This window comes from Protopterus annectens, chromosome 5.part0 (assembly GCF_019279795.1).
Source record: "Protopterus annectens isolate FY-2018-M chromosome 5.part0, PAN1.0, whole genome shotgun sequence".
NCBI lineage: Eukaryota > Metazoa > Chordata > Ceratodontiformes > Protopteridae > Protopterus > Protopterus annectens.
The window spans coordinates 742053808-742075787 of NC_056735.1; the positions used below are offsets into that span (position 1 = coordinate 742053808).

The 21980-nt window shown below is 38.7% G+C and overlaps 1 protein-coding gene across 1 annotated transcript in view; it reads left to right on the forward strand.

Moving 5' to 3' along the window:
- Window positions 1-21980, forward strand: part of LOC122802790 (collagenase 3-like) — a 143328-nt gene that overhangs the window by 98373 nt on the left and 22975 nt on the right. Inside the window, exon 8 of the mRNA XM_044072584.1 lies at window positions 4862-5021. Coding sequence (XP_043928519.1) covers window positions 4862-5021 — 160 coding nt within the window. The remainder of the gene's footprint in view (window positions 1-4861; window positions 5022-21980) is intronic.

Consider the following 21980-nt stretch of genomic DNA (forward strand, 5'->3'; position numbering starts at 1 on the left):
TTTCCTGATGATTTTTGATTGTTATTACTATCATATAGTCAATCCTCATCACCTTTATCTTTTTCTTCTATAGTCGTCTTTTTATTTAACCTGCAATCCCTTGCTAAATGTCCTCTTTTGCCGCATTTAAAGCACTCACCTTTCCTTTTTCTTTCTTCTAAATCTTCTAAGGTTTTGCCAGAGTTGTTATTACCCTGAGCATTTTTCTTACCCTTTTTACTCGACTGTACTACAAAGACTTCTGCTCCGTCTTCAGCTGTGAAGACTTGCGTTTTCTTCTTCTTTTTACTATTAAAATGTCTTTCAGCATGTCTAGCATACTCTAGTAGGGCTTGTAGCCTACTCGTTCGGTGATCTATCATATGTTTTGTAATAAAGCTACTAATAGGGGCAAGGCAACCTTTCAAAAATGCATTTTTCAGTTGCTGTTCATATGAACTATCATTCTTATGATTCTCAGGAATAGGCATACCACTATGGTTATTGAAACATTCCAATAATCTGCCATAGTACCCATCTACAGTTTCATTATCTTGTTGTATGCATTGGTTAATACAAGTCCAATCTGCTCTAGGTTTCCATTTTTCAGAGATTCGGTCTGTAAGACCTTTCACTCTGGTGTCTAGCTCTGCGTCACTATGTAGGAGTGGCTTAAGCTGTGCATCACAAGCGTTCCAGGTGCCACAAATCATGTGCCAGTCTGGACCTATAATTTGTCTAACTACCTTCTCTACTTCTTCCCCATTTAAGTGGTAACTTAGTCTCATGCCTTGTAAATCTTGTATAAATTTTTCATGATTTACTTTTGGATGAGGGATTCCCTCTGTAGCTTTCCGGATGTCTTCCGGTGTCCGTGGTCTATACACTAGGAGAGTGGGGTCCTGTCCTACCTGTCCTGCCTGAGGGTTCGGTACTTCGATTAGTGGACAGATTTCTTCACTTTCTTCTAGTGAATCTCTCCCTATTTGATACAAATCTGTATCCCTAAGTGTTTTACGTGTTCGGGATCTAGTTTCAATAGGTTCTCTTATGAATGGTTGTTTCAGTGCCCCTGCAATCTCAGGATAACATGGAGGACTGGCCTGTCCTCCTGCTTCATATCCTGAAAAAGGTATCGGAGGGGGCGGAGGGGGAGGGGCCGTCGCTATTACTGTATTATTATCCTCTTTATCTAAAAATAATGCTTTTGTATTTTTAATTTTCTGTTCCCTTTGGTTCAGTTCCTCAATCCACCTATGTGCCTGAGGAATGCCTAACTGTCGTTGTTTTTTTGCCTGACCTTCTGCGTCAGATTTTAACTGTTTTAAAAGTTTAACTAACGAAATTTTGTTTAATTTACCATCAAATTCGTACTTGTTAACCCATTTTGTATAGTATCTTACATTATCTGCTCGTTGCAATTGCATATATTTTGCGTCATCAGTTAGGGGCGGGTCTCGTGATTTTTTAGTGCACTGATTTCCCATGTCTTAAAAAAGACTGTTACGTAACCCTTTTCTTACCACGTGGTATCTTCTTCCCTCTGTTCAGTCCTGTCTAGAATGACTGTCTACTTTATTCTGTTTTCCTGATCTATGACCAAATATACAGTACTGCAATTCGTTCCTGATCTGCTAAAACAAATCTTAGTAACAATATACTATAGCCTGGTCCCTGATCTAAAACAAAAGTAAAGAGGGAAATTCTTCCTACCTGAGCCTCCCGTTTATGACTGCATGTTTTCTTCTTGGGGGCCAGTCTTTCGCTCTTCAGCCACAGATCAGAAAGTGGCCAGCCTCTTTACACACGACAATTCAGTCGGAGGTCTTTTCACTTCAAGAAGAACCGTGTTTTGGTACCTTCTCCTGCGCAGCTTCTCCACCACCGTTGTATTCTGATCTGTAAGCTTACCAAGGGAATTCCGGCTAAGAAGGACCAAAATGTCGGTAAAATTATTAAAATCAGACTGTAAAATCATCAGGCTTTTCAAAATGACAGTCAATAATACAGGAGGTTCAGTTTCAAAAAGTTTGCTAGTGTACACCAGGAGGCAAAAGACTATACAATACAAGTATAGAGTTTTGACTAATTACATTCAGGAAGTGTTCAATATTTTATAGCATTTACAATTAGCTTTGCCCACCTTACTGACGTGGTCAGTCACAGGGCACCTACATCACTATAGTCTACAATATTCTATTCATAAGAAAGTGCTGAGGTTATACTTTTTAAAAGTTTTCCCATGAGAATAATACAGCCTTGCAAAGCACCTGGTCAGTTATAATGTCTTTCTGTAAATGTTGCTCTTCCAAGGTTTCAGTCCTGCTCGGATACAATAGTCAGTTTGGTTCTTAATACGCTTCTTTGTTCTCCTTGCAACAATAATTTTAGCAGCTGTGCTTTATCTTCGATAAGATTCACAAGGCCAACCATCCCAGAGGAAGGAAGAAAGATTTCAATGCTTAATACATTCATTTTTCCTGACCCAGCAGATAATCATTAGTGCCAGGGTCAGAGTTCAATCACACTGCAGCTCCAAAGCTTCAAGCAATTACATGTAAGATCATTCTTACTGCCATATTGTAAAATAGAATAAAATGTATTACATACTATTTGCTTTTAAACTAGCACTTCATATATGTTTAAGTACATATTTTTCTAACAGAACATAAAACAGAAGATTAGTAAAGTAGAATTTAAACAAATAGAAGAAGTTATGCAATGACTGTGAAGTGAAGAATTTAGTGTAGAAAGTCTAAGTTAGGTCATGCTACAGTATGATGGAACAATGACTCCCCAAAATAAGGAGAAACAGGTTGCGTGGGAGACATCTGAAGAAGAAATATGGATATGGGAATGAAAAAAGTGATTTAATATGATGCTATATTTTTGCAAATGAGAAAGCAAAACTAATCAATACAAAAAAGCATCGACAAAAATATTTGAAGAGAAATACAGACTAAGGCAACCAGATATGGAAAATTTTGCCAATGCAAAAAATAAAACAAAGGGGGAAAGCATAATTAATAATGGAGAAGTTCAAGAAACAGAAACTGAAGTTAGGGATTGCCTGCAAATTGAAGGATTTAGTGTGGAAAATCCAGCTCTTGTAATGTCACAGCATGATAGAACACTGAGTCCCCAAATTAAGGAAAAACAGGTGGAATAGGAAGCATCCAATCACTTGCCACATGAAGACAGTTTGGAGCCTTTAGTAGGAAACCATTACAAAAGTTCAGTTAGAGATGCACAGCCAGGGAAGGAACAAGAAGAGGTAGCAACTCTGGTGCAGTCAATGTTATCAAGTGATAGGCCTGTAAATTCCCATATGAAAGAGCAACAGATGATGCAGGATGTAGCTGAAGAGAATATGTCACAGGAAGATGTTCTGGAACTTTCTGTAGAATGTCCACAAGAAATGGAGAACAAAGAAAGTGACCTCAGTTTAGAAGAAAATTATCTAAGGGAGGATTTGCTTGATTTAATAGAGATGGATAGACATATTAAGATCAATGAAAGAAATAAATTACAGAAAGTCAGCAAGACCCAAAATGTTAGAAGTCTGATAAAGCAAATGAACACAGTAATCAATAACTATTAACAGAAATACATGTGACATAACAAAAGTATTCAAGATATATTACTGTTATTACTGTGAAGGTAAATTTATAATACATATATATATATATATATATATATATATATATATATATATATATATATACAAACACACACACACACACACACACATATATATCTGTATGTATCTATATCTATATCTATATCTATCTATCTATATATATATATATATATATATATATATATATATATATATATATATATATATATATATATATAGATATACCTCTGGCATTTGTATATACAAATCTGAGTTCAATCTATTTCAGAAATATGTTAGAATTCCATTTAGACACATTAACAACTGCTTCCTTTTCTCCTAAGTTGTGTGATATCACATTCAGCGTATATGTTAATCAGGTATATTTTGGACTGCACCCTATCATAATTTAATTCACATAATAGTGACTCCCAAGTTGCAAAACAGAAATGTCAGGTTTTGAAATTTGAAACTAACAAAGCATTTGCCAAAAGTTTTGCAAGGGAGCAAGCTGTTCTCACACCCCCAATATAAGGAGCTTCATTTTTCACACACTTGCTACTTATATATATAAACCCTGACACTGCTGTATTATAGAGAAAGGAGGAAGCTTCCAAGTTACTGCAGCCTTGGGGCACTGTTAACTTGGGCCTTAGTGTACAATTTCCCTGCATTCACACTTTTGGACTCAATATTCTGAGGATTTTAGTCTTTGGAATATCATTTAAAACCCATTGTGGATAAAGAGAATGCAGCTTATTGCAAAACAGATTAAAAATATGTTGCTTATTTCATGAAGCAAACTATTTTGAATGTATGCATGTATGGCCCACTTTGTATTTAACCAGTGTTAGCTATTGTGCTACATTTGTCTTATTGAAAAGTGAACCATATTTAACTTCTTCAATCTCTAGTCCATCAATGTGCCTTTCCTGCATAGCTGGCTAGCTGGATAGACAGTGCAAGACCTAGGGCATTAGTACACATTTCGGTAGATCAGAAGTACAACCAAGAAAATGATTTTTCCCACTATTGTTTCAATGTGCAGAGGCTGCAAAATATCACAATCATTGCTTCATTTCCTTTACATAGTCTAACATGGTTTCTGCTTCAATAAATTTAAGATGTGCATTTCATAGGACAATATCTACAGACAAACAAGAATGCTTTCTGCACTGGCTAAGTGGATATGGTTATTTCACTGCTGCACAGATTAAGTCCAAGTGCTAAATATGTGACTAAATATATGCTTTATTAATTTAGGAAGGAAAATATGGGCTCTGAATGCTTATGACATAGTAGAAGGCTATCCTAAAGATATCTCCTTGCTGGGATTTCCAGAAAGTGTTAAGAAAATAGATGCTGCTGTTCATATTTCAGATAGTGAAAAGACATGGTTCTTCATTGACAGAATGTACTGGAGGTAAGATCATTTTAATATTCTTGTGCCAAACCTAGATTTATATTTTAATAGATGACTATAACAAATTTTATTTATAATTTAACTAAAACTGAAATGTCAGGTTCTGAAATTTGAAACTAACAAAACATTAAAAAAAGTTTTTTAAAGGGATCAAGCCCTTCTGCACCTACCAGTATTAGGAGCTGCATACCCCACTGCTATACCCCGGAAAAAGGAGAACATTTTTAAGATAAAGCAACCTTGTATACAGTTTCTTTAGAATCACAAATTTGGTCTCAGTACCTGAGAATGCATTGTCTATGTTTCATACAGCTGAATCTGCAAGAAAGTTCAGGTTGAAAAAACAAAAACTCAGCTTAATTAAATATTCAAAAAATGTGCTTGGTATGGGGGGATGCCCATTTCAATTCTATCCTGTGACACGTATTCACTAACTCCACAGATGCACATCCATGGAGGAAAGAGAAAAAAGCACATCAAATCACTGCCAGTATGTTTATAATAATTATGCTGACAGCAATTCTCCATGGTAATTCACACTCAACAAATTCAGTATCAATGAATGTAAATCAATGAGTTGAAATTTTGTCCATTTGTAAGTCAGTGACTAGGAGCTACCACTCAGGTGCACTTATAAATTAGGAAGAAGAGAACTGACAATTTCATTGGTTAGTTGACAGCACCTGACCATCAGTTAAGTATAAATGCATGGACATTTTTTCTTTGTTTCTTTCAAGACCTTACTTAAAGGATAATTAGAAATGTATCATACAGACAATAAACCATTTAATGGTGTGAATGGAAGTGATATATTTGAAACTGTAGATGTGCTTTTGATCAATAAAACTAAAAATTTTATGTAGCATTTTTAAGTGACTTTACACAGCTGCACTTCTCAAGTAAGTTGTTGTCTTTCGGCTTTTCTCGGTTAGGGGTCGCCACAATGAAACTCCAGTCTGCTAATGATTGGCAGTAGATTTTGACAAACGCTGAGGTGCCAGCTCGACGTTCAACCTTCAAAGAAGGCATGCCCATTTACACATGTTTTTCGAATGTCCATCCAACCGCGGGGGAGGACATGCAGACTCTACACAGAAGGCACTCCCCGCACTCCAGCCAAGAATCAAACGGGAGAACCTCTTGCTGTCAGGCAACAACGCACTTCTCAAGTAAGTGAGGTCTAATAAATATAATATAAGTTAGGTTAGGTCACCTCAGAGTTGACTTCTAGTCATATCATCTGAAAGGAACCAACAGAAGGATTCTTTTATGCTCTTCAGAGATATGAGTCATTCAATTATTTTACTTTGGCATTACAAGATCTTTGGCAAATATTACAGCTTTTACTGCATACTCCTTTTTAGTGCATGTCATACAGGGTGTGTGTGTGTGTGTGTGTGTGTGTGTGTGTGTGTGTGTGTGTGTGTGTGTGTGTGTGTGTGTGTGTGTGTGTGTGTGTGTGTGTGTGTGTGTGTGTGTGTGTGTGTGTGTGTATGTGTGTGTGTGTGTGTGTGTGTGTGAGCGTGTGTGCATGTGTGTGTTTGTGCAGATCAATACACAAATACATACACACACAAACAAACAGCATCTCACATGTACACACAACTGTGACACTTCCTAGTGATGACAGCATGCTTGGCTTCCCTCATCACCTATGTTTGGGTGGCTGCATTTGCTATGAGTAATACCATTTTGCCACAACTACTCTAACACTTTCTAGTATGTACTCTCAGTTTATACTTGCAGCATTTCAGTGGGTGAGAAGAACATTTGCTCATAGTTCATTGATTGCTGCCAGTTAGATATTTTGTATTGCAGTCACTCAGTGCAGGAATATACTTGTAATTTTTCACGGGCTTAGCCAATGTTTCCTTAAATGCTAATAATAATGAAGTTGTGTACTTTCTTTTAATGGGTATTTTGTTCTATAGTCATTTATGTTATATAAGAATCCCTTTCAATAGTTTTATCCCTCCATATTTTAAATTAATCTTCAGGAATCTCACACAACCAGATGAATGCTTGCACTTTTCTTTATAATGTCAGCTAAAAGATGTTTATGGAACTGCAAATGTTCTGAAATATATTCAGAAAATCTGCATTCTACTTTGTTCCAGGTATAAACTAGTTTGGAATCCAGTTCTAGAAAGGTTACTTAGATAAGTGTTCCTTGGTAGCACCTGAAAAGAGGAACCTGCACCTAGCAAGCTTGTCAAATTATGTAATAACCAAAGGAAATGCAGTTTTTTCCAGACAGAAGAGACATACACACCAGTGGTAAGTGAACATCATGTATACATTTTGTATTTTAGTTTACCTGTATTTTAAGGTGCACAGTAAGAAGGACAGAGGACCTGTAACACTCAGAATAACACCATCCATGTACTGAGATTTACAGCTGCACACAGGAGTACCAGAAGCAAGTGTGTGGGAGTAATGCATGTCTCTAATGTCAATAGTCAGTCACACGGTGGTGGTGCTGCGTTAGCGTTGTTGCCTCACAGTAAAAAGTTGTCCTGCTTGATTCTCAGCTAAAGCGTCTTCTGTGTGGAGACGTGTGAATGGGCGTACCTTCGTTGAAGGTTGTGTGTCAGGGCTGGCAACTTGGCACGTAAAAATATACTGCCAATCATTAGCGGACCGGACTTCCACTGTGGCGACCCCTAACCGGGAAAAGCTGAAAGACACAAGTGAACAAATTTATGTACAAAATAAGTCTGTACTGTTAAACCCCTCTACCGATGTATAATGTCTAGGAAACTATAGAGGGATATATAGCCCAGAGCAGCAAGAGGGCAGTACATCAGCCCCCCCCCCCGTTCATTATTTATTTATTTATTTTATTTTATTTATTTTACATTTGTTGACCAGGATAGTCCAACTGGATATATGTCCATTTTCAGCGGAGGCCCGGGGAGATAAGCTCCACATACCAAAAAAGAGACAGTACATACATCCTTGAGTGATAAACTCAGGCAGACATGTTTAGAAAACTATAGACCAAGAATGCAGGCAGATATCAATAAACACAATGTGCAGACATTACATCTGATTGGCAAAGATGTATCAGAAAATGTGAACATAGAATATAATCAGATCTCATAATTCACAATGCTTAGACATTCAAATGCTATGAGACATAGATACTAGGCTAAACAGCAGGTTGGGTAGCAAGACATGTATTAGTGAAGTTGTTAGTCAGGTTTAGAACAAAAGCACAGCCAGTGAGATGTGAGGTATTTTTTGAGTTCTCTTTTAAATATGGGGTAGTGAGGTTTCCTTGGTAACAGTAGTAGAGAGTAGATTCCAGATTTTACCAGCTGAGTTTGGCAAATATAGCATCGCCTGCAGAGTTGTTGGATTTTTGGGTCAGTATCATTAGTTTATCAGCTGAGCATAATGGCCTTGGAGCACTATGAGGGGGGAGAATATTTCTGAGGGCAGGGGTGTTATCAGGTTGATGGAGTATTTTATCGCTACTATAAGCTGGTTGAACTGTAGAAGGGTAGGATATTCTAGCCATCCCAGTGCTTTGAGGTTCTGACAATGGTGGGTCCAAAAAGCCATGCCAGTAGCGAATCTGGCTATATGTAACATCCTGATAATTTGCTGAGATCGGTTTTGGATAAGTTGGTGAGTACAGGGGAGGCATACATAAGGGTAGAGAGAAGGTGTGATCTTGCAATAGCTACCCTAGCTAGGGAGTGAGGAAAGGTTTGGCTCTGTACAGGGAGCCAAGTTTTTTGTTGACGAACTTAATAGTGTGATTGCACTTGACTGTGCATTAGGAAAATATACACATGGTGAATACAGACAAAGAACAAAGTTACTGCCACAACATGAGATTTTAGTGCTTGAAATACATGCATACTAGAAGCTGCTGTAACTTAGCAGCACACACCAGTACTATGATCTCACCCAGGGGATACCTCGGTCAAATCCAGACTGGATCATATTTACTTACAAAGCATACATAAAACACACTTTATAAAAACATAGAGCAAGCTGAGCAATGAAACACATAAAACTCAAAATATCACCATGGATAATGAACATCTAAGTAGAATTTGTCTATCAAACAACCATCTCAGTAACAACAGGGCTTGCTAACCATACACCTGGCACATGGAAGTAGAAACTGCTACATTGTTAATAAAACATATCTCATAGTAATATACACCTTGAGAGGCAAACGCTGATGGCCAAACAAGAATGAGTAGTGAAATAATATGAGATCTCACTCCATGCAAATAGCAGTGATGCAAGCTCAAAAAAGGTATGCAGAAGTGAGATCACTTACATAAAGTATGCTGATTTGTGCTAACAGGACACAGCACAGAAAGGAAAAATCTGAAATCTGATTGGAGGCACTTATAAAGGCAAAATTACTAACTCTTATATTTCTGTAACTCATGCTTAAGGTTTGGATGTCAGCTGTTCTCTATTCCTTGCAAAATCATTTAAGTTGCATCAAAAAAAAAATCAGCCACACAGTTCTCAAACTGTGCCATGTGTTAGAGTTGCAAACAGGTCATAAGACTGATGCCACATGGTTCAAAAAAGCTTCCTCAAGTAGTATCTGTGTAACTAGAAATAACATGATGCAGAATGGATCTGTGATTTTGTTTTATGTCTGTCTGATTTTGGATGGGATAGAGATGATTTCATCTCTGGTCAGTTCTTCAAAGTCCACTCGCCAGAATCAGCAACTGAAAGGAGTTTTTTCAAAATTTTTTTACTGGGGGCAAAGCCATCTACACACTGCACAGGAGGGGATTCCCTTGCCCTGTCTAATATAACTAACTCTCTGGTCACCAAGCCTCCTATAAAATTGTACAATAGTACTAATAAAGAAGCTCTACTTGGTCTGGCAGTTCTGCATAAACTGGCTTTGACGGATCAGTCAATGATCAAACAACAGAATATTCCATGTGTGACTTTTCACATTCTCACACACACAGCACAGTGAGACAGAATTACTGGCTCAGGCAGTGGAATTCAGAAACTCTCTGAAGCTGACAAATGCTTATGTGTGCATATATTCTACATTACAAATATAATGCGTGAAGAGGAGGCCAGCCGAGAAGTGAAGAAGGATGAGAACAATCTCTAAAGTTAAAGACTGGAGGTGTTAGCTTGTATTCACTAACAGTAAGGAAGGAACACGTGTTGACATGATCTGTACCTATACAAAAATCAAGCAAAAGAACAGGGCTTGCACCATTATAGCAAGACTAAGGGACGGGGGCACAAGTAACTTCTGGAAGGCAGTGATTCAAACTTGACAGTATAGCTGATAAAGCAGACTATAAACGACAAACTAGTTTATGAACTTTTAGAACCTCTGGATTAAATAACTATTTAATCTGAAATCATTATTGAAAGTTAAACTTTAGAATCAATAATTGCTTTATAATGTAATGTGATGATGTCATGAAATTGTGTTAAATTATGTAATGTATACCACATAGTCTAATCACTTTGAAATTCTTTTTTAGTATAATATAGTGTTCTACTTCAAATCCAGGGCTAGATTAAGCCTAAGGGGGCCTGGGCACATTTGCCTTTATGTCATATCAGACCTCACATTTTACTTGCTGGACCAATATAAGTTTCTCAGGGGAAATACCCATCTGCTGCCAATGCACCAGTTTTTTTTTTAATTTCTTTTTGGCCCTCGCTGTCTGTTGATCAACAAGCTCATTCATTTTATTTTGCTGTGCCTCTGTTGAGCAGTGACACTGAGGTGTAATCCCCCCTGGGGTATCTCTCCCCATCCATCATCCATTGGTCTTTTGGAACAAGGTAGATTTTTGAGGTGAAGCATATTCATCAAATCTGTTTGACATGGACTTGTATGTATGTTAGGCAGGTCACACCTCTCTGCGCAGTTTAGTAATAGAGAATAGAGCTGGAGTTCTCTCAGTCGGGCAGCAGACAGATGTGATTTTTTATTATCCTTTTGGTTTTTTTTGGAACTTCTCCTGCTGCTGCTGCTGGTCGGTCGTCAGATGATTTCGATGGGGCATTGTACTCAAGTGGACAATGTAGAAGGTCTTCCCTACTACTTTTAGCTAATGGGGTGTCGAATGACAGACTACTATCAACCTGGGTCCCCAGGTCCTCCCTGATCTTCTGTCTGTGCTATATGGGATTGCCCACCTTTTGGTAGGTAACCTTGTTTTTTTTTTTTGGGGATGTATATGACTATGCATTTTTTAACTTTAAGCCATGGCTCTCATCTGCAAACTTTGTCAGCCATAACCCTCCTGTGTTTGCTTGTACGACTGAGCCCTGTGGTACACCACTTTGTGACAGCTTTGAGTCTGACATGGCGGCCAGCAACGGACTGCCTTTCCCTCATCAATGCTTTTGGACTGTTTCAAAAAGTCAACCAAGTTTATGTCTTTGTTTTGCTTGGGATTGCCTTATCCCATAGGCAGTCCTGCAGGCTGGTGCTGAGGCATTTGTAAGTGATTCATAGTCTTTAGAAGTGTGAAGTCGGCTTTCAGAAGTTCTTCTTGTGGTCTTTTTTTTTTCAGGGTGTGGGATGCCATGTTCGTGATGATGAGATCAAGTATGTTTTCTCCTCTTGTGGGGATGGTGACTAGTTGTTCCATGCATTTTGAGTTTATGAATTCCATGAACTTTTGGGCTAGGTGTTTGGGCTTGAGTGGTAGTGTTCCCAGTCTATATTAGGGTAAAGTCACCTAGTATGATGGTGTTGGTGTTTGTGATACATTTCTCTCTAGTGTTTTCAGGAAGGCCATGTGTGAGTTCCCTGAGTTGGTGAGGGTGTGTAACATGCTTTGAGGTGTGGGTGTCTTTGATTAATATGGATACCCCACCTCCTTTCTTGGTATTGTCCGGATTTTGGGGCCGGAACGCATTTCTCTACTGTAATGACAGTTGACTGAAAGGGGCCATCACTAAAACAACCACGTGTGTTTTTTTCCCTGTATGCATCCTAAACTTGAGAGCATTAAGCATGTGTGCTCCTAGAAGGGTAATCAGTGGGCATAGTATAGGACAGTCACTCACTTCTGTGAGTAGCCTAAGCCCACAAATGACACTACCCTCTAGGACGAGCACATTGTGAATATTTCTACGGTCTCAGCTGAGGAAATTTGTGTACTTCATGTACTCCAGAACATGTACTGCCCTTTCTCCTTAGAGAGAGATGTTCAGGCTCCTCTCTCTTTTCTGCCCGTTCCTCCAGGTACTCAAGATGCTTATGAAACTCGAGTGTCCTGGATCATACTCAAGGCTTTATCTCTCTACACTAATAGAGGTGTCATTACCGCTACATCACAGACATGCTGCTCTTATTCTCACTGCAGCATCATAGCCAATCAAGTCATATGACCATTAGTCATGTTACCACTAGTCATGTGACCACTGGACACTTGCACCATATCATATTGCAAAATGTAGAAATTATTTGCATAATTCACATAAAAAAATGGGATATAAACACAACTAAAACTTAGCTTTTAAGATGAAATTTTCATTGACGAACACCTTTAAATACTGCTGGCTTGATCTCAGTGCTCCAGTGAAGTGACTTTTGTTGTTTGTTGCTATTCCATAGAAAATTAGTACCAGTTAAAACTTCCTCTAGTTATTATTTCATTTTATGTAGGAATCTGTACAACAATATGAATCCTGTTAATGATACCATGAGGAGTTTATGCAAATTGCAGAAATAGGGCACATTTCCTGACATGTTTCAAACTGAGTTTCGCTCCTTTCAGATGATGTGACTGACAGTTACTGAGGTAACATAACCTCAGTTGTGTTATATTTAATAGACTTCTAAGGGCGTGGTGATTTAGGTCAGATTACAAACCCACAAACAAAACACAAATACAGAAAAAGCCAGCTTCTTAGGCACAATTGGAATTTCAAAAAAGGATAAAATTCTTAAGAGAAAGCTCAATAGTTATCTGTCCAGATGCTCTTCTTGATCTAGTGGCAGTGACACCAGTGCAGTATGTTGGCAATCTTGGGTTCAAGCCCCTAATGAGAGCTAATATTATTTTTTCACTTCTACAATTCTAGGTGTGTCTAAATAGATGGCTTTCTCTGTATTTGTGTTTGTGGCTGTGTAATTTGACATTGCTGGGGAGCTTCTAGCTGAAAGGATAAGGCTTTAATGGAAACATTCAACATCTATCTGTCTAGACCCTCTTCACAGGATTGTAGGATCATAGGAGGTTGCTAGGCTATTGGTCCTAAGACCTCTACAGGCCTAGCCATGTTATATCCTTGTTCCTTTATGGACCAAGATATATAAGGCCTCTACAACAGCCAAAACAGAATGGCATTAAATATACTGATCCCAAGGATATTGCCAAATTCCTGGCAGATTGATTCAGTGCCAACTTCACCCCCCTTTCACCCCCGAAATGGCCCATCTCAATACCGGAAGACTGCCAAATTCCGGTAATAACGGCCACACAGGTAAAAAAACGCACTCTCCAAATCTAAGAATACAGCATCCATGGGACCAGATGACATCCTGGGCTGTGTACTACATGAACTATAATATGAACTGGCACCTCACCTAAGTGTCATGTTTAATCATAGCCTCACCTCAGGTTTCATGCCTACTGAGTGGCGCACAGCTACAGTTATCCCACTCCACAAGGGAGGATCCACCTTGGATCTCGGAAACTATCGTCCCATCAGTCTGACAAGCCTTATCTGCAAGGCCATGGAGCGTATTATCATGGAACTTATAAACAAAGACATTGGCAACCTTCAAACACTGGATCCCACCCAGTTTGGGTTTGTGAAGGGCCGATCTTGTCTCCTGAACTTGATTGACTTCTTCGAATCAGTCTCCAGAGCCATGGACAAGAGTAAGGTAGTCCACACAGCCTATCTAGACCTTGCCAAGGCCTTTGACACCATTCCCCACTCTGGAATCATAGATAAACTTACTAAGCTGGGAATTAATCCCTACATCACCCAATGGGTTGCTAACTGGCTTACTGATAGAACCCACACTGTAAAAGTAGCCGACTCCAAATCCAGCTCCAGACAAGTGACAAGTGGAGTACCTCAGGGTTCAGTCCAGGGACCGCTCTTGTTTGGCATCTACTTCTCTGAAGTACAGGCCAACACTAAGGGACTCTGGATAACAAAGTTTGCAGATGACTGCAAACTGGGAGCCATTATTGAATCCCCAAATGATGTGGATACTCTACAAAAGGGCATTACAGAAACAGATGCTTGGTGCCAGAGCCATGGGCTCAAGCTCAATGCCAAGAAATGTATAGTTATCCCCTTTGGGAAAAAACATGTATCCATGAATTACCATATAGGTGGCAGTACACTAAACACCGAAAGTTTGATAAGAGACTTAGGGACACAGGTGGACAGTGGTCTCACCTTCGATAACCACATCGCCACAACAATCAGGAAATCCTTCTATGTGGCACACCTCATCACTAAGGGCTTTTCATCCAGAAAAAGGAGGTCATTGTCCCACTGTACTCATCCCTCATTAGACCCATTATAGAATACAATGCCCCATTTGGTATGTACCTCTCAAGACATCTGCAACAACTGGAAAGGCCACAGAAATACCTCACTAAAAGAATCACAGGCCTAAAGCAGATGCCCTATGCTGACTGCCTTAAAAAACTCCAGCTATACTCTATCGCATATCGTCTACTCAGAGGCGATCTTTGCTTAACATACAAGGCCATGTCAAACCCAGAGCTGTTGGACATGCTACACTTAAAGAAATCCCAATCCCTCAGAGCCACACGCTCCAAGGATCTAAACCTTGTCATCACAATAAACAAATCATGCTGGAGGGATAGGTTCCTGACCCAGAGACTCCCCAGACTCTGGAATAGATTGCCCATACCTGTCAAGCAGAGTGCCTCTTTGGTCCTCTTCAGAAGGAACCTTGACGATTGGATGGGAGAAAGGAAATTCACCCCGGGGATCACGTCAGTCACCCTGCTAGACAGGGGTCCAGGGAAGTAAATAGTGTGAGAAGAAATAGCCAGGGAATTGTTATGGCTAGGCTTGTATAGGCCCTAGGGCTGATAGCCTAGTACACACCTATGAACCTATGAACCTATGAACAAGCCTAGCCATGTTATACCCTTGTCCAAAGACATATATATGTATGTATATATATATATATATATATATATATATATATATATATATATATATATATATATATAGACTAGCATATGTCTGAATCACAAAACATCGAACACTAAGGGAAAGTTCCCTTTTCCACACTGTAGTGCGATCTCAGAGTAAGAATAATTGCAGGGGTGCAGAAACGTAGATTTTTTTTTTACCTACACATACACAGAAGCGCTTTTCGATGTTAAGCGCTTTTGTGTATGTGTGTTCGATGTTTTGTGATTCGGACATATGCTGTTCGAGAATGTATCCTAGACCCATATATATATATATATATATATATATATATATATATATATATATATATATATATATATATATATATATATGTATATCTATATATATATATATTAAAATAAAGACATATATATATATATATATATATATATATATATAAAATGTCAAAATAAAGACATACACACACGCACACATACACACTCACACACACACACACACACACACACACACACACACACACACACACACACACACACACACACACACACACACACACACACACACACACACACACACACGCACACATACATATTCAATGTTTGTGAGTGAATCCAGGATCAGCACCAGCAGCCCCTGTCTAAGAGGGACTTAGGTGAAGCCTGTGGTGTAAATTTATGGTTTCCCATCCAGTTGTCCAGGTTACACTTAAATAGGGTCATTGAGGAGCTCTGTTTTACTTGAACTGGGAGTTTGTTCCAGAGGAGTGGCAAGCTCTGGGAGATATATCTGTCTCTCCAGCAGTTGGTTCAGCAGCACTGACACCAGCATGATATGCTGGAAATCTTGGGTTCAAATCTCAAATGAGACCTAATAATATGTTTTATGTCTGTGATTATTTTGTTGCATTTTTCTACATTTTATCACTGTAAACATACCTCTCAACCTGGAAACATCAAAAATCTGGACAAGGCCCATGAAAAATAGGTACAAATCTGTACGCTGATTAAAGTAAAATTTGCATACATAATTACACAATCCCGCCCACTCCAATGGAATTGTGGGATACAAACTTTCAAGCGCAAACTGAAGAACAGAACCAAAATATAGCACCAGAGTCCCCCTGCAGCCATTCCAATGCCCCATTACTTTGTTATTTCACCCTATTTACCATAAACACTAGTGTGTGCATGCTGCTTTACTTCTAGAATGATTATTTGGATTTTATTTTTTTTACATTTTAGAGCACGATGCACAAATACTAATAGATATCTGAAAGCAATACCGTCTCACAATGAAAACAGACTTGGCATTAAAACTTCTCTGCCCTTGAAACTCACATTCATTGAAACAGCATTTAAACCCACACCACATCCAAAGAAAATGCATCTATCCAGTGGTGGATAAAGATTACCTTTGGGCTATTTTCAAATCAGAGGCCCCTTGTACACAAAACAAGAAACATACATGCGTTCTTTAATACATCTTCTTGACGTTATTAAATTATATTCCTTGTATAATACAGCACACTTGTTAGACTTAAGTTAGAGCACATTTTAAATTTATTGTTTAAACATTTTTCCAGTAGGCAATGAAACAAAAATGCATTAACCAATAATGACAAAACTGCCCTGTTCAGAACATTTCCATCATAAAAGTCTACATCCACTCACAACTGCATTTTAAATGTATTGTTTGAACATTTTCCCAGTAGGCAATGAAGCAAAATGCATGCACCAATAATGACAAAACTGCCCTATTCAGAACATTTCCATAACAGTCTACTTCTACACGCAACTACATTTGATTTGTTTGAACATTTTTCCAGAAGGCAATGAAGCAAAATGTATGTAACAATAATGACAAAACTGTCCTATTCAGAACATTTCCATGATAACAGTCTACTTCCACATGCAACTGCATTTTAAATGTATTGTTTGAACATTTTCCAGTAGGCAATGAGGCAAAATGCATGCACCAATAATGACAAAACTGCCTTATTCAGAACATTTCCATGATAACAGTCTTCTTCTATACACAATATATATATATATATATATATATATATATATATATATATATATATATATATATGTAAAAATATAGAATCACAGTAGTGTAAGCCAGAGGCATGTTGCACAGCGTCTTGCACTTATTTTCAATTGGGGGGGGGGGGGCAAAAGGCCAAAAACCAGGGACACATTTTAAACATTGCTTGTATAAGTTTGGAAAGTTGCTTGCATAAAATGTTGTGTTATCACCGTGCATTTCACTACTTAGTCTTGAACCCAGACCGTTAGAGCAACATACCACTAAGCTAAATCAGCAGTTTCCAGAAAGACAGATAGACAAACTTAAATGGCTATCATTTAGTGAATTTAGTTCTCACTTCTCACCATAGCTCTCAACCTCTTAGCACAAAAATACAGAACAAAGCCAATAATGAAGAATACAGCTCCAAAATAGGGACACATTTCAAATACTGATCTTATAAACTTAGAAAACTGCTAGAATAAAAAGTTTTGTTTTACCACCAATCCTGAAAACCAGAGATTTAATGAGGAACAGAACAAAATGTGAGGTGCAAGCTTGCAAGTGATGGTGGTTAGGGGCGTTAGTCTCTTTTTATCTGTACCCAAAGTACAGGGTTTGAGCCTGATTACCTCTAGCCACCAGATTTATTCCCTTGGGGGCATTTTCACACACACTAATTATATGCAATTTTGGTTAACGCTTGAATGTGATATTCATTTTAACAGTAGTATTTTCTCATCTGTATGTATTCCTTTCAACGTAAAACTTTTCAATTTTTCTCAAAACTAAATTTTTGCAACTATTAGAATATTAATCCTGATATTTTCTCTGCTTATAAACACATACCTTCCACAGTGAAGGCAATATCCTCACAACATAAATTTCTTCTTTCTTAAATGAGTCTAAATAACTTGTATCTAAACACTCATTAAGATGTGCTCATTCTGTTATTGGTAATCAAACATTCAATGTTAAATTCTTAATTTCGCAGTACACTGGCTGTTAGTTTATGTTTTCAACTAGGCTGCAGATGTAGACTAGTTAAAAAGCTTGCCCCAACTCCAAAGATCCTTGTGGTGTATGCTGTCTGTCTCACTGCTGTACAACACTGCTGACAAGTGACTATTACTTTCTACCTTCCTATTTCTCATTCTCTAGATTGTATCATCCACTTCAAGCCTTAAATAGCATGCCATAGCATATTGTAATAGCTTTAACACTTTTATTTTGGCTGTACAGTTTTCACTTTCCTACACACACACACACACACACACACACACACACACACACACACACACACACACACACACACACACACACACACACACACATACAAGCTGTCTTCAAACAGTAAATCTATGGCCCTTTCTGTATCCTGCAACAGACACTTTTGGCTCAAATCCTGCCCGAATGGCAGTTTGTTAAACAGTAGACATGTCCTAGTTCGTTTGCAGACTTAAAATGTAAATAAATCCATTCCAACTGGCTTAATCCATTTGTTAAACAACAAACACTTCCTGGCCGAACTCCGACTGGCTTAAAAAGTAAATACATCCTGGTGCCACGGCTTAGATATCCTGTGTTTTGCCCAAACGGCAGTCCAGTATTCAAACAGATGCACGGCATTGTTGACAAAGTGGACGTCATCGCGCACATGATGATGTCAGCCCCGAAAGTGCGAAAATCAAAAAAATATTTCTGAAAAATCGGAAATAATGGGGTGCCACTCGGGAATCATGGCACCCCATTATTGGCACCCCAAAACTTGGTAAAAACTGAGTAATTTGGAACGGTTGAGAGGTCTGACTGTAAAGAATATTTGCTTTTCCTTGGTATATGTGCTGGTAGTGTGCTTTGAAATCATCTTAAAGTGTGTGTTCCCCATTGCTGGCTTGTCTGCCTTAGAATTGCAGTGTAATTATTTGTTGTAGCTACTTGTCTGCTTTCTTTCACTTTTAGCTAACTAAAGTGTGTTTTTACAATAAGAAGACTGGGACTGCAATTCCATTGGTAATAGGAAGATAACCTGGTCTGTTTGAGTTATAAAACACACAGGACGGACTAAAGTTAGATCATTTAATTGGCTAGAAGGGCTTTTTAGTTGGTTTAGTCACTTTTTGAGGATATAAATTCTGCTGCTTGACACACAATGGCATTTAGTACTGACTTGTATAGACACAGGCACTTAGAAACTAAAATTTTCCCTATACACAAAGAGCAACTTGTTTGCACACTGAGGAGCACTGCCACAAAAGTTCAATCATGCATACCCTAGTTGTAGTTTCTACCCTCACAGTGACCAAATTAGCCTGCTGTACCACCTCTTTGTAAAACACTTAAAAGAGACCTGACACCATACATGGTCACTTTGACAATTTTTCCTCTTGGTTGATATGGGCATCCTGAGACAATGGATGATTTGTCTCATGTTCACTGCTAACCAACTAAGCCTTAGTGACATGGATATAGTATGTGAGTGACGCTATTAGACAATGTCACTGGAGGCAAGGCTCTATCATAACAGCACTTAAAATAACAATCAGATTGTTGATAATGTAAGCATATACCCACCACACATAGTACTGACCAAACACATAGATCAACAAGAAGCTGAGGCACTTAAAAGCAATCTTCCTAAACTTCAAATACCTCCAAGACATTCATCCCACAAAAAGAATCCTCAACAACCCCAAAAGCACTCTGCCAAAGCAACAGCCAACACAATACATACAGCCACACCCTTTGGAGCCTCAACTACAAAGCCCATAAGACAAACCAACACATTAATCGATATTTTAATCATCGGAGACTCCATTGTGAGACATGCAGATTTCCTGCTCACCAGGCTGAATAAGGAGAAAATCCTATCAGTTGTCTATCAGGGGCCAGTATTTTTCAAATCATCCATACCCTCAAGTCATTAGACCACAAGTGCCAGTATGTCTTAGTCATAGTCCATGTGGATGTAAATGACCTGAAATGTACCTGCCTGGACTATAGGAAGAGACAGAGCAAGAGAAAGAGACATTATGGAGCTCTTACATGGTGTCCCAGGCTGGTATATAATTAGCATTGTGCAGCATTCTGCCTTCATTACAGATGATGCCACAATATGAACAAAAGATGATTAACTTAAATAACTGATTTAGTTTCTTGTATCGTTCTAAGGAGGTACAATATTTGTCAGGAAGTGGTTAATGGACCACATTGTTTTGCCAGTCTGCACCTGTCCCCTCTAGGCTTTTTGAATATTGGTTAAAACATTGAACTCCCCTGGTGCCTTTTTTAGGCAATGCCAAACTGGCAAACCTTCCAACATAGCAAAACAACCCAAAGGAATCCAAAGGTCTTACAGCTTGATGCCAAGAGCCTAAACAAGAAACTCCACTCACTTCTGCAGAATTATTCACAGACGTCCTGTACACTCTTGTCAATAAATGCATGGTGACAGCTATCTACCAGAAATAAGCTGAGAACTAACTCCAAAAACAAAACACCAAGGTGGAATCCACACATAAACAGGGTGTATAACAAACAAAAAGAAAAAAGTCATAGCCAAGATTAGGAGGTTCTACACCCAGTATGACAAAAAACACTCTCATAGAACTAAACAAACAACTAAGAGAGCAAATTAAGTCTATTAAAGCCAAATTTGAAGTAAAGATATCTTCCTAGGCAAAGGACAACAGCAAGGCTTACTTATGTCTAAAACCTCAAAGGCAGCACACAACAGTGTTCAGAACTGATTGTAAACGGAACCACCTACGTTCACCCAGAAGATGTAGCAATTCACTGGCTGACAAATGCAGCTCCAATTTTAGCCCACACTCTCCCCTAGCCATCCCCTGGAAATGCCATCAAACAACCCCCCCCCAACTATCACTAGGGAACAGTTCCTAGATGTGCTCTCTAAGGTCAAAACACTGCATTGATGGGCTCCAATAATATCACAGTATGCCTAATAAATAGCCTGAAACATGACCTGTTGGGACCACTGGAGTCACTTATTAACCATAGCCTCCAAACAGGCTTTGTTCAATGTAAACAGAGAACTGCAATGGTTATCCCTCTACACAAGAGAAGATGATCAATGGACCCTCATGAACTACAGACCCGTACGTCTGACTAGTCTCATACACAAAAGCCATAGAAAGAATTATCATGAAAATGATTAATAAGAACATAAAAAACCTTCAAACACTGGATCCAACCTAGTTTTGTTTCATTAAGGCAGATCATGCCTACTCTACCTGGTAGACTTCTTTGAAAAGGTCACTAAGACAATGGATAAGTGCAGAATGGTACATACTGTCTACCTTAACTTGGCTAAGGCATTTGATGCAATAATTGACTCGGTTACTGTAAATAAATTCATGGTTGTATGTATAAATTCTTATGTTACAGTCTGGATAGCCAGTTGGCTCTCAAAAATAGGACACAGGAAGTTAGGGATAGGGAAAACCATCACCACAAAGAGGCCGGTCAGTATCAGAGTCCCTCAAGGCTCTGTGCTGGGTCAGCTGCTTTTCAGAATTTACATCTAGGAAGTGAAGACCAGTGTTAAGGGTCTCGGGCTGACCAAGTTTGCAGATGACTACAATCATAGAATCCCCCCAGACAGTAACATCCCAGAGGAAGGACTAACACAGATAAATGACTGGTGCCAAAGCCATGGCTTAAAACTCATTACCAAGAAATGCATAATAGTACCCTTTGGGAAGTCAGCCACCATAGGAAATTAGCTCATTGATAACACACCCCTAAGAGAAGAATCAGTAGTACATATGTAGGTAT